This window comes from Buceros rhinoceros, unplaced genomic scaffold, assembly GCF_000710305.1.
Source record: "Buceros rhinoceros silvestris isolate BGI_N320 unplaced genomic scaffold, ASM71030v1 scaffold6382, whole genome shotgun sequence".
Taxonomy (NCBI): Eukaryota; Metazoa; Chordata; class Aves; order Bucerotiformes; family Bucerotidae; genus Buceros; species Buceros rhinoceros.
The window spans coordinates 78,629-92,486 of record NW_010399410.1 but is presented as its reverse complement, the minus strand read 5'-3'; the positions used below and the strand labels follow the sequence as shown (position 1 = coordinate 92,486).

Genomic DNA, 13,858 nt, shown 5'->3' with positions numbered 1-13,858 from the left:
CAGGAATGCTAAATCTGCAGGTTATCACTACCTGACTGAGTGTCCCTACCTTGCCTGACTTGGACGAAGTCGGCCAGCCCAGCGACTGCTCCCGCAGCCATACAGTGGTAGAGCAGCACTCTGCAGGTACCTGCTGCTGCCGCCTCGTTATCGAGTATCTGCTGGGGCTTAACGATTTTACAAACCAAAATCCAACCGAAGGAAATGGTTTTAGGATTAAACTATCTGATACTTAATGTGAGAGGAGAACAGCTGCCTTGTATTACTATTTTCTCAACAGAGCTTGGGACCATCAGAGCCTTCACTGGCCACTGTGTGACCTTTCAGCAATCCAGTAGTGAAGAATCATTTTATTTGTTCAGCCGAATACTAAGAGCTCCTTTGCTTCTTAACCTATAAATTACCACAGCTACAATTCCCCTTGGAAAGAGGCAAGTTAAAATATATCGGTGCCCTATCTTTTTGGTTTCCTGTAGATGAGTCATATTCCCCACCATCCAGTGAAACTGGGAAATATATTGAATTTGGCATGTAGTTTATCTCCAGTCTGCTCCAGATTTCCTTCACTTTCATTTTAGTGCATTTGAGACAGCGGATGATCTCATTACCAAATTGCTCTCATTCTTGTGAATCAGTTGAGATGGGGTTGCCACAGGACACCTACTGTAGCTGTGGTTAAGTTCTGCTGACTTAGTAAAATTGGTCTCAGCTGCTACGTGTACATGTGTTTGCATTTTGATATAATGGCTCATGGAAATACAAAGTCTTTTAGCTGTCTCTGTCTGTTTAAGTCTCACTTACCACTGATTTCTGCTTTATATCATATGCACCAAGGGTTTGAATGCCAAGACAATGAATCAAAGTTTGGGGCCGTTAAAGCGCAACGATTCCAAATGAGATGTTCTGTGAACTGCTTTAGAGTCGAAATAGTATAGATCAGTGATTCGCAAAGTCTTTGTTATCAAGAAAGATCCTGCCCAAGACTGATTTCCCCTCACTTAGACTCCACTCATTTCTGACAGAAACTGAGAGCTTGGATCGCTTGCACAAAAGCAATTGCAGAATAGAGTTGTGAAGGTCAGTGTAGAACAAACTCTCCAGTGCAGTGCTTGCAGCTTTTGGCTTCCTGTCCCCTTATTTTATCTTTATGTGTTTTACTTCCTTTTTTGATAGGTGTTGACCTGTTTACTCCCAGATCTCCTCACAGTGTTCCCCTACACTTACTTTCCAGGTTGTTTTGAGTTGCATTCATTACTTTTCATGTCCTTGTTATCCATCCACTTCTGCTGTTTGGCATTAGGTTTGCTACCGGGTGAATATGTCCAGAAGATGGTGGGAAGTAGTCGTTCGAGAGACGTGTATTTGTGGGGTTTTTTCCAAGTGTAGCTTCACAGAGCTCCTGGAAACCTGATGCAGTTTTGAATGTGGCTAAAATTACTAGAAGGTCTCCTTGCTGCTGGTTGTCTGTGGCGGTAAAAACCTCTTAGAGAAGCTGCAAAGGACCCAGAGATGCAAAAGAATTGCTTACATTATTTTGCCTTTTAAACTTAAAAATCTTTTCCAGTGTAACTTGATGGGTATCATTAGCAAGTCTTTTTTAGAAACGTCCAGGAAGGACTGACTAAAGGAAAGGAGGGGACAGAAACACTGGGTGACGCAGAGCCCTAGCTTCTTAAGGAAGGCTGCGCAAGGGGCACCTCACTTATTTTTAATGTGGCATCAATTCTGGGCTCAGTGAAGATGGCCAAGTTTCAGGGTACGAATTTTGGAAGAATTTGGTAATATTGTTTGATTACAGAGAAGCCATATGCAGCAGCATAGCCTGTTTTAAGCACATTGGAGTCAAAGGTAGGAGTTCTTTCAGAACTGTGGTGGTTTCCATGTTACACACCCTATACCTTGCAGCGAAATTGTTCTCCAATGGCAAGTGGCTTTTATCTAAGACACTGTCAGTGTGTTTCTTCTTCTCCACTGGAAAAAAAAAAAATAGTTAGGCTTTTTAAGAAAGTCTTTGGAGATTTATTTAACTCCAGAATTATTTAATCACCGCTTCTACAAAGTTGATAAAATCTGTAATTTGTAGGAGATGTCTGTTCAAAGCCATCTTTTGCTGTTGGCCTGTCTGCACATTGCCAGATAATGGTAAATCTATTAACACAGAAAATGACTGGAGAAGTGTCTTGGTGCTGTATTAGCAGCTTCTAGGCATTTTAATGAAAAGGTGTTAAGCATATAAGTAGGAGTCAGTTTGGGAGCAGGTCTTGTAAACCAGAGTAAACTCTTTCTTCCAACCATTTCACAGTCTACTTGCAAACCAGTGACACAGTGAAAGGCTCTGTGAGTGACTGGTTTTAGAGCTTACACTTGAGAAGCTTTGCGTGTGCGACTGAAATTTTGTCTTATTGTCTCTAAACAACACATGCAAAAAAAGAATAGCAGGAAAAAACAGAAAGAGGAAAAACATTACTATGGAAAAAGCTGATGCATTCCCAGATGAGGTCCTGCTACTTAAGTGTTAGACTTTTGGGAGTAGAATGGGGTCATTAAGTACTTCCAAGCAAAATTTGCTAGTGCTTGGGTGCTCCCTGGGCCTGGAAGGGGGAAGGTGGGAACGCCACAGTGAGAGTTCAAACCCCTGCTCTAGGGCAAGGAGGGAGCAGCACAACCGAGGAGTGGTGGCAGCCTTGGTCAAGATGAGTGCTGTAAGCATTGCTGAGGAGATGTAGTCCATCAGAGCCCATCCAGCACCTGAACTGCTTTATCCTGAATATTTGTGCATCCACAAGGCAGTTGCACACAGCAATGCACATGTATCATTGACACTAGAGGAAACCTGGCTGATTTCCGTTGTATGGCCCCTCTTTCTTCTTACTCACCTTGTGGCCTATTAGCTTTTCACTAAGCAAGTTGCTTTGTTGTAAGGCTGTGGTTTCCAGTGATTTTTTTTACTATTTAGAGACTCAGATATTTGTATGAAATCTGTGTCAATCCTCTGTGGCAGCTTTTGAAAGTTTCAGCCCAAATGAAAGCTGTTCCCAAGAGGACCCTGTCACACCCTGATTGTATTGGGGTTTTTTTAAAAAAATAAAAGCTGCTGCATTTTTGGCATGCATACTCACTATTTTCTACAGTCTGAATGGCCCAAGCCAGGATATATCATGGTATGTGAAAGCATGTCTTGCTTTATAATGTCCTCACTTCAAGTCTTTCCCGGATACCATGATTCTTCGGTTAACTTCAGCTTTTGGTACCATGTGGTTGGCAATAATGCAGCTTTCTTGTCTGATGGATTATAGACAAGACCAGCCAAAAAGATTGCCTTATGATAACCCAATTTTTTCCGCTTTAAATCTTTGTTGCATTTCCCACAGGAACAATAACACCTGCTGATGAAAGAGAGAAAGCTGACAAATGAAATCTTCCACCCTGTTGTACCGAGCAGAATGTAATTTTCTACAAATTAGGGTCAGCGACATGTGTAGAATGGCTCCCCTTTCTTTCTTCTAGGGAAAACTCATTTTCCTACCCTTCAGGGAACTGAATGGCTCTAACTAGGGTGGTACATGACCGAAACACCAGAAAATCCCTTTTTTTCTTTCAGGCATTTTAATAGATCACTTGATGATAATTATACGCAAAAAAGAAAATACTATGTAGAATATTGCAGCAAAGTCAATTTTGGAGCTTTGTTAATAACAAGTTAAATTTAGGGCAGTGATTGGACAGGCAGCTTTTCCTGTGCATCTGTGAATTGAATTCAGCAACTTTCTGGCTTTATTGGAATAATTTGACACCCACACAGGTAGAAAATAGGCTTTGAGTCAACATAGCAAAGAACTTGGTGTCTTCTGGGCACTAATTTTCCAAACACGTGTCTTTAAATAGCAGAAAATGTTGCTGATTAAATGAATAAATACAAGCTTGACAGATTAATTATGTATATTTAGGATTTGATTCTGTGCAGTCATTATAGCTTGGGTTGCACGTCTACAAATAATCTGAATATCCCTGAAGTAAAGTCTCTTGACTAAATTTAAAATGCAAGACCTGGGATTTCTTCCTAGCTCTGCATGCAGGTGGAAACTCCGACTGCATCTTAACTCTGTGTCATATGAAGACAACTGTCTCTTCTCCCTCCTCACGCATAAGCTCTGACTTTTGTGTGAAAGAAACACGGGTGAGTGGATCAGAAAGGAGTCGCAAGGCCTGTGATTCCAGCTGGAAGTTTGAAAAAGAGAGAGATCTTTATGTTTATGAAAGACCTTTACTTCTCTATGTTTTATTTCAAATCTCCCTCACTGGGCGTTGTGGTTTTACCCTGCAGTGTTTGCATAGGGGAACCCTCACTTTTGTGATCAAACCTTGGAAATGAAAGCTCTTTGCTATCTGAATATCCATGTAAATACTTTTGGAGTTTAACTCTTCAAGCAATAAGATCTTTGCCCTCTAAAAATGTATGTCATCAAGGCCTTCTCCTAGGGTTTCCTTCTGCTCATTGAGAGAGACCACAGTGGACAAAGTACCTTTTTGCTGGCCAGGCTGAAGCATTTTCTGATTGGTGACTACATAAACCTTTGTGCTGAAGCAACCTTTCCATAAGCATATGCTTTCTTTGCAGGTGCTTGGGTGGATCAGGAATGGTGAATCAATGCTGAACGCCAGCCTCGTCAATGCAAGCTCCCTGTCCGAAGCCGAGCAGCTCCAGCGAGAGCATGAGCAGTTTCAGCTGGCCATAGAGGTAATGCAAATAAGTTGACTTTCTTTTTTCTTCCCACGTGAACATTGCACAAAAGGTTATCTCTTGAGCACCAATTGGTTCTTGTTTGAAGGAAGGGATGGAGTAAAATCTTCAGAAATTATTAAACTCATAATGTGTACAGAGTTTAATAGTGAAATAAATCATTTATCCTCTGCAGCTAATTCTTCTGCTCTCTGATATCAACCTTTCCATTCATGAAAATGGCACTCAAGCATCTGATAATTTCTTTGATAAAAAAATTAGAAGATTAAAATTCACAAAGAGATCTGAAAATGGGAAAACTTTGTGAAGTCAGTTTCTCCCCATGTCCACAAGTTGCAGATCATTTCCCAGCATTCATTTATGAGTATCTTTATTGCTGGATAATGCTCTCACGTGAAATCTTTGTTTTATTAAACTCTCATTTTGTATACGGCAGAAGAGCCGTTCATTCAAACCCACATTCTCCAGTAACTTTGAAGCAGAGGCAAGAGGGGTGGTTTTTAAGAACTGCCTGCTAAACTAAGCTTTTGCCCCCGCTTGCCACAGAGTAACACAGCTTTGACCTGGCCCTTGCAAACTAATTGTGAGCCAGCTCTTTTGGTTCACTCATAGGGCCAGGACACGACAGGAGGAACAGCACCTCCTCTGAGCTGCTTTCCTTCAAATGAGAAGGTAGTGAAGGACCATGGACTCCCCTGAGCAGGGCGATACAAGGCTCATAGTTAGGCTCAGTACTTTATGTTTTGTTGTTATGAACAAAGCCTCCACTCTCAGGGTGTGCTCACTCCGGTCCATTGCTATCTCCTGTTCCAGTTTAACAAGGTGTATGTGCTTCCCAGATTATGTTAATTGTTGGCTTTTTACAGGGCAAAGAACAAGGTGGAAAATCCTTTTCAGTGGTTTATGTATACTTGAAAATAACCAAAACTAAACCAGACTTTAAACTATGAAAATAGTATTTCCCTAATGGAGATTTGAAGAGATCCTTGGTTTAGGGAGGAGAAGTGTCTTTAAGTGTTCTGGTAAACATTAATTAAGTCAATGTATATTCCAGTGTTGCTAGTAAGCAGAGGGTTTAAATCTCAGCTAATGACCTGTTTTGATCCAGCTTCACTCACACTAAGGTAGGAGCAGCTGTTGTATCTTCCAAAGGAAAAGGAAGAAGGTTTCCATCAATTCTGTATGAGCTGACTAGTACCAAGCTGTGCTGACCACATCTTGGCAATCATCACCAGACAGCAGCGGGGAACCAGACACCCACTGGCTGTATTATCACAGCTTGCTGCCATTGGGGAAGTGCTTGTGTTTGGTGGTAAAGGCAAATCACAGAGGGAGAAGAGGGTTACAACGCAGTAAGGAGAAAATACTTTTTCAAAGGTAGAAAACACTAGATTAAATATTTAAAGTGTTTAAAGCTCAATATGGGGAAGAGATCAGCAAAGCACACAAGGCAGGCTGTTCTTTAAAGGCATTCTAGATGTGGAATTCATTTTCAGTCGAAATCCTTTAAAGTCTATTTAAAACACGTATTACAATTCTAACATCAGTAAAGCAGCTGGATATTAAATTTAGCCAGTTATTCTTTAACTTCTTCCTGAATGTTTCTGCCAAGTATTAATCCTTTTTTTCCCCCTGCTAATAGCTTTCTCTACATTGCATTATTCAGCAGTGTATTACCAGATGATTTCAAGCTTTTTTCCAGGTTCAAGAATTAGATCATAAAAATATCACATGAGAATTTGTCAGCAGCAATTACAAATGGGTTGCAGAACAGAAGAGTCTTTGGGAGATTTTAGGGCTTCTGTTCAGAAGATTAAAATCAAATTTTGGACTAAACCATGCCTAACACAGCTACGCAGGAGGCTGTGAAGGGCCAGGGGCTATTTTCTTTGCAGCAACCCACAGGAGGTGTAACCACCACTTGGTTACTCTGAGAGGAGCTGGTGTCAGCTGGCGAATGGGGCAGTAATTCAGTGTCACCTCTAAAGTGGCTGTTGAATTGGGGGACAGTGAAGAAAACGGCTTGACTCCTCTCAGCTCTGCCCTTAAAGGTGGTATAGTGAAGTTCAGTATAGTGAGCTGACTCTCAGAAATGTATCTCGCAGGGGCTGGTATTTGAGATATAGTTCATGCCTTTTAGTAAGGCGTCTTCACACCTTCTGGGGTTGATGTTTTGCATCCTGCAGACAGGACAATTACACACATGAGTGAAGCTGCTGGTGCCAGCAAACTGCCTGGCAAGAGTCAAATTAGGCCCATAGTTTGCCAGCTCTTTTGTGTCTGCAGATTGTGCAGGATGCAGTCAGGACCCAGTACAAGCTGGGTGGGAGCTCAGCACTGCAGCTGCCTGCATTGGGGTTGTCAAAATGGATCTACTGGGAATCCCACCCCGGGTTGTTGCCTGAGGGGCAGTAGCTGATCAGTGGAGCTAAGCCGTCTTAGCCAGTGCTTGCTTGTCCCAAGCTTTAATAATGTGTTGCAAATGTGTGTGAATAATTGAAACTAAAATGCTTTGCAGAAAGTAACTGTTAACTGAAGATAACTCTCTGAAAATCTTTCATTCTCTCACATCTCCATGCTCACGCTTTGCTTCACCTTTCTACTATACATCTGTCACATCTGTACAACCTCTCTTTCCTCCCCTCATACACAGTCCCTCTTTCATGCCACTTCCTTACAGAAGACACACCAGAGTGCCCTGCAGGTCCAGCAGAAAGCCGAAGTGTTGCTCCAGGCTGGGCATTACGATGCTGATGCTATCCGAGAGTGTGCGGAAAAAGTGGCCCTGCACTGGCAGCAGCTGATGCTGAAGATGGAGGACAGGCTCAAACTTGTCAATGCTTCAGTGGCCTTTTATAAAACCTCCGAGCAGGTGAGCTGATCAGTATCGTATTTGTGCCATAGCATATTGCTGCAGTCTGGGATTTAGCTTCCAGTGTATAGTGCGAAGGTCTTGCCTCTCACCAAGATCTGCATTGTTGAACTGTTCCAAATACCTGCTCTGCTAATACCACTAAGGAACAGTGCTCATTCTTCACCACATTCCTTGAGTAATCACAAAAGCAGGAAGACCATGGCTTCAGTAAGCCCTGCTTGCCCTTAAAAGCTGCCATGTGTCTTTTTACATATGTTTGCATGTCTTCATCCGCACGTTGGGAGCATACAAACCTTTGTCACCTGAGCAAGGCCAGGGTTGAGCCCTCGGGTGACTCCCAGCTGGTAAACACCAATGCAAGTGCACTCCATGGTGTAGCAGCGTTGGTACATGTGGGTCTTCTGCTCTGACCCTGAGTGCAGAGGGGCTTCTGCCAGCAAGGGATCTCGCAGCACTGGCAAAATTAACTGAAAGGACATTTGCTCCATTGGCATGGCACTGCTAAGCCACACGTGAAACCAAAGTTTGAACTAGTCAAAATTGTTTCTTTGACAAGTATCAAAACAACTAACAAAAATAACCCAAAACCAACCCAACAAAAAGGGCAGCAGTTTGCAGTAACTTCCAGCTTAAGGTGTTCAGTGAAGCAATGTAATTCTTGAAGGTTTAGGGTTTTTTTAATCGTCCCCTTTCCAATGGGAAGAATTTGTGAGATCCCCCCATTTTTGTTTTAAGTTCTCATGATATCAGAGTTAATTTTGAGAAATATAGATCTGCTTTTCCTTGGGAACTGCTTGCAATTAATTAGTCGTTACATCATGAGCAGCGCTAGCCAGTGTTATCACTAGTAGTTAAACACCACCATGCTGAAAAAGAAGCCAAGATATGAAGGTATTTCTATTAAATCCATCTGCAACACAGATAAGTACAGTGGTAACCATTATATGTTGGCACAACTTTACTCCATTCCAGGTGTCCAAGTGGAACATGTTGCGAAACACATCCCAGTTGGCTGCTGGTGCGGTGGGATTGTTCATCCCTTGCACAAAAAAGTGCCATTTATACTGTGGTCAGTGAGAATTGGTATCATAGTGTGGATACCGGACTGGCCTTGCCTGGTGTGTTTCACTGCAGCCAGGCACTTCATGTAAACGTGGGTGCTGCAGAAGGCAGCAGTGACTTCCATTAAAATTTCTATTGTTGCGATCACACCGTTAGTTCCTCAATTAGAGAACCAGGTATAGGAAGTTTTTTAGCACAGTTAAATGTATCATTAGGGAAAGTATTTTTTTTCCTTAACATCAGGGCTGTAGATGATCCCTGGGCCACTTTTTGGTGTCATTTGTTTAATGCGTGTTTAAGATTGTTTAAGATGAATTCATTCCTTATAATGAATGTCTTTCGCTCTGAAGAGTTTCAAACAGATTTACAGTCCCCGATGCATTTGAGATTGAAATTAATTACTGCTGGTGTAGGATTGTGAAAAATGAATACTATTAAGGGATTCATTAATGCCTTAGACAGTCAAATGTGCTGGCCAAAATACGCACAGACAGTAATTTATCAGTTCGGTCTCTCTTCCTGTTTCCAAGTCACAGAGAAGCATACTGCAGTGCCCACCGGTTCATTCATTAGGTGCGTCTGTTTGGCCAATGTTTAGGGCAAAGGTCATTTGGGCTCACGCGACTGATCTGTGGTCCCTAACTGTCTGCTCCCTGACTGGAGAACAGTGGATTGGGTAATTTGCTGGAGCCCAAATGCTCCAAACGTCTAGAAAAAGCAGTTGAAAGGGTGGAGGGACTGTCACAACCAGCCAAACTTCTTCATGCCTGTCTTCCCCAGGCACGCTATGTTCTTGATATGACTGGTGGAGTCCTGGCTTTCAAATAGCCCGGTTTTGCTCCAACTTCATTGACAGGTCACTTTATATTAGTAATTTCATTCATCAACAGAGAGATGCTATCATCCTGTTTAGGGATTGTCCTTTCTGGAAAGATGCAGATCCCAGGCAGTTCCTCTGCTCTCATTTTTTAAGTCACCGAAGCTCAACAGAGGTTTCAAGAAGTGAAATGGAAATGCTTTTCTGTGCCTAAATAACACACGGGGCACTTGCTCTCCAATGGAGTGTTTGAGGGTGAGTGCTGGTTTGCATCCAGGCCGGAGGATGATTTCAGACTGTCAAATGCGCAAGGCTCTTGAACAGCCTGGCAAGCAGGGTTAGCTGATCAGTTCACCTAAGCTCACCAGCTCTGAAATGGAGTTTGATGTGTTCACGAATGGAGTTCCATGAAAATGGCCTGAGAGAGTGGGATTGGTGGGTGATGGTGGAGTCCCTTTTAGACTGTGCTCTTAATTATGAGAGATCCTCTGAGTTGTAACTGTGTTCATGTAAAAGTGGCAGGAGTGAGTGAGAAAAGGGTGAACTCCTAGTAGTAACTGACTGGATCTTGAGTAATCTCAGCAGTGAAGTGTGTAGGAAGAGCTCTCTGGGAAAAAAGAGGAAAATTCCAAATGTTCTGGAAAACTTTTTGCAGTTTTTTCAGTGTGTGCACAGCTCACTGAGAGTATTCTCAGGATCTGCAGCGCAGTGAGGCCTTTGCATTGTCTGAGGCCACGGCATACAGAATTTTCAGACTCTGCTGGTTCATTTTCCTCATTCTCATAATTCTCCCAAGACAGAAGATATGTGTGTAAACCTTGTACAGTGGAACACCTGCATCCACCTAGGATGCAACATCGATTTAATGTCTGTTGGTTTCCATCAGTCTTTACAAAAGCTGTATAGGGAGCAACTAACACACAGCTGAAGAGAATTAGTTCCAGCTTCAGACTTTGTTTCAGGAAAGTATTTAAGCATGTGTTTTTCTTTAAGTATGTGCTAAGTCCCTTGACTTCAGTGGGATTTAAACACATCTAAAGCACCCTTCCAGAACAGGGATTGTTTCCTCAATGATCCACTGTGGCCAGACTGATCCCTGTCTTGATCCAACTTTTTGAGCTTCCCCCTCGTTATCCATTGGGAGAGGAGAAGTATTTATTACCCTTAAACCAGATGAATTGCATCCCAAACAGTAGAGATCCCTATGGGTAAGAAGAACTGCTAGATCATTCTGTCCAGGGCCTGTTTCATACCCAGTTATCCTTCACGCTGTGGCCCATAGTCCCAAACATTTAGATTTGAAATGTCATTGGCCGTACATTTTTACTGAATATGTTCCTCCTGATTATGATTGTAGATAACTGAATTGTTGTGTGATGGGCGTGTTTCAGGTGTGCAGCGTACTAGAGAGTCTGGAACAAGAATACAGACGGGATGAAGACTGGTGTGGAGGTCGGGATAAACTTGGACCAGCAGCTGAGATAGATCACGTCATCCCTCTGATCAGCAAACATCTGGAACAGAAGGAGGCTTTTCTCAAGGTCTCGTTTTAGTTCTCTAATAAATCAGGAAAACTCCCCATTAAGTAGTCAGTTTAGAGCAGTATTGGTGAGCCTGAGACGAGGTGTAATTCCAGTTGAGCTGCTGTATAAACCCTAGGCTAGTTTCACACTGTTGTAGTCGGGGTAATAAGCATCATCATCAATGGCTATCTCAGAGATGTCATCAGGACTAATTAGGTGGTAGTTGCATTGCACTTGGAGGATGTTAGTTGTTGTGCTGGTTCAAAGTTCAAATTCTCAAAATTGCATATGATGAGCATTATAAATGACGGGTATTATGGGCAGCACCAGAATGGAGACAGATTTCCTCTGGTCTTCCAGGTGCTGCTTTGTAAGAACTGTGGAGCTGACAGGCTGACAAGTCAGTCAGCCAGCCTCCCATCTTCCACTAAAACTGACAGACAATATGAAACTATGCTTTCAGGCAAGGCTTAAGAAATTATGTCTCTAGATCGTACAATTTTTGAAAAAATGAGTACTTGAGAGATGGATTAGACTTGGTTAGATTAAAAATGTGTGGTGTACCAGCTCTTTACAACCAGTTGTTTTATTATTGTCATTAATTTGCCTTAATATATAAAATCAGCCACTATATTAAAAATAACTCATGTTTTAATACATTTGTAAGTTTATTACCTGAATTTATTAACTCTCAGTTGAAGCTCTCATGTTTCTGGATGAAAGAAAACTTCTCCCTACAAAATAAGCAGAGAACTCCCTTGAGTCCCCTTTGCTTTCTTTGCTCATTTTTACTGATTCTTTTTGGTGGGGTCTGTTTTCCTTAGGCTTGTACACTGGCACGAAGGAACGCTGAGGTATTCCTCAAGTACATCCACAGGAACAACGTCAGTATGCCCGGAGTAGCAAGCCATACAAGGGGGCCTGAGCAGCAAGTGAAAGGTTGGTGCACTGGTGCAACGACAGCATTGAAGGTTCTGCTTGCTTCCCGCCCTGCCACGTGCTCATCCAAAGTTTGTGAACGTGCTGAGATGGCATCATAAGTTTTGCCATCTGCTGTCACCTTATACAGAACTCTGCTGTTGCAAGTGGTGGCGGTGGGGGGCTGGGGAGCAAAAAGAAAAGGTGTTTGAAACGTGGGCTTTTTCTGGCTTCTCTTGTCAGGAGAGTCCATGGAAGTGACACTTTGCCATCCCCCATCCTGCAGGTTGTCAGCTGAGATGGTCAGACACTATTTTGGCTTAATATCTAAAAATGCACAAAACAAACGAGCACATGTCAAATAAAAGGTCGAGACGCATCCTGTTGCGGCTGAGCACTGGAAAGCAATGAACCCCAAACTTGTTTTTCCCTGGGGTGGTTCTGCTAATTTCTTGTCCCTGGAACCCTGTTTGGTGTCCTACCACATCAAACAATCACCAGCAAAAGTATCTGCTCATAGTTACTTTCCTATGGCCGAAAGAGCACCGTTTACAATCAGATGATGCATCTGAGATGTTGGAAATGTTTCCACTCCTCTGCTTAATTAAACAGTTGTTAATCCTGCCTAGCAATGCTGCAAGGTACTGACAAGAATGAGCAAAGTGATTCTGCAGAACTAAACTGGTTTTGTTGGTATTTTTATTGGCTTTTGTACAAGTTGCAGAAAGATACAGGTTAAAAGCAGTGTAGTCATCATGTACGTGGGAGGCTTGAGAACTTTGGATATACACAGAAGGTGCAAATGGTACTACTGATGAGATTATTTTCCTTCCTTCTTTCAATACCAGTCCTTCAATGTTAACATGACTTTGCTCAACTTTCCCCCACTGCTGTGTCAAACGCTGGTTGTTGTTGTGGACTTTTATTCCCTATAGTTGAAAATTGTGGAAAAGTTAGTGAAACCCTGACTCAGCAAGTCCTTAAATATGCATTTCATATAAGCTTGTGAGTGTTCTTCACTGGCCTTGTTTGAAATGAACCACTTATATAAAAACCAGCTTGTATATTAGCCTTTTTCTAAGCTAAATGTGAAATTCTTATTCTTGGTGACTCTATCCACAGAAAATCTTCGAAGTGGACACTTCAGGTTAAAGGCACCATTTATAGGATACTTACTGTGCTTCCCAAGCAAAGTAATTAACACAGAACAAAATTAGTTTTATTTGGTATAAACTGTGTATGCAGAGATCTGATCCAGAGCACCCATGACAAGCTTCCAGTTCCTTTTTTCATTCAGGCAAAGTTCCCGTTGTCCTCAGCAGGGACTGGACTAGGTTTTGCAATTAGCTTAAGTGTTGCAGGTGTTTTGACCATAATCAGTGTCACACTTGTAAATTGGGAGAGGTGCATCCAAATCTATTTGCTGCCAATGAATATCAGCACACTCAGAAAGGGCTGGGAGTGAGAGAGGTTATTGGCAGGTGCTCTAAGTGCTCCTAAGGGTTCAGAAGCCAGACTCAGGGTTTTACTCTAGAAGAGTGTAGCTGCTGCCTGGGCTGTGTGTGCCTCCACCCCTCTAGTGCATGCTTTGCTGTGGGGCAAGGGCAAAAGGGATGCTGTGCCTCACCTGCTGAGGGAGCTACCAGAGCTCCATACCCAGATGTGGCTGGGATGAGTCCTGCTGCTGCCAGCTACGCGTGACTTAGCTCAGTTTAAATAGAAAAACTCAGGTTTAATCAGTTGTTAGCAGTATAGCGTAAGTCTCTGCATTCTCTCTGCATGTAATCTTTTCAGTTAAACTCATGGTACTTTTTAAAGAGCTAAATCACACTCTTTTATCAAGTTGGTTTGGTCTGGCTGAGCCCTTGGGTTTTGAAGGAGAACACTTATGTCCTAGGCTCCAGGGAGTGGCAGGGCTCCTG

At 42.5% G+C, this 13,858-nt stretch overlaps 1 protein-coding gene across 1 annotated transcript in view; it reads left to right on the top strand.

The window, feature by feature from the left end:
- LOC104489303 (kalirin) overlaps positions 1 to 13,858 on the top strand; it is a gene marked incomplete at both ends in the record, with an annotated part of 114,549 nt that overhangs the window by 39,435 nt on the left and 61,256 nt on the right. The window contains 4 exons of the mRNA XM_010131449.1: positions 4,619 to 4,738; positions 7,422 to 7,613; positions 10,887 to 11,036; positions 11,843 to 11,957. Of these exons, the coding sequence (XP_010129751.1) occupies positions 4,619 to 4,738; positions 7,422 to 7,613; positions 10,887 to 11,036; positions 11,843 to 11,957 (577 nt within the window). The remainder of the gene's footprint in view (positions 1 to 4,618; positions 4,739 to 7,421; positions 7,614 to 10,886; positions 11,037 to 11,842; positions 11,958 to 13,858) is intronic.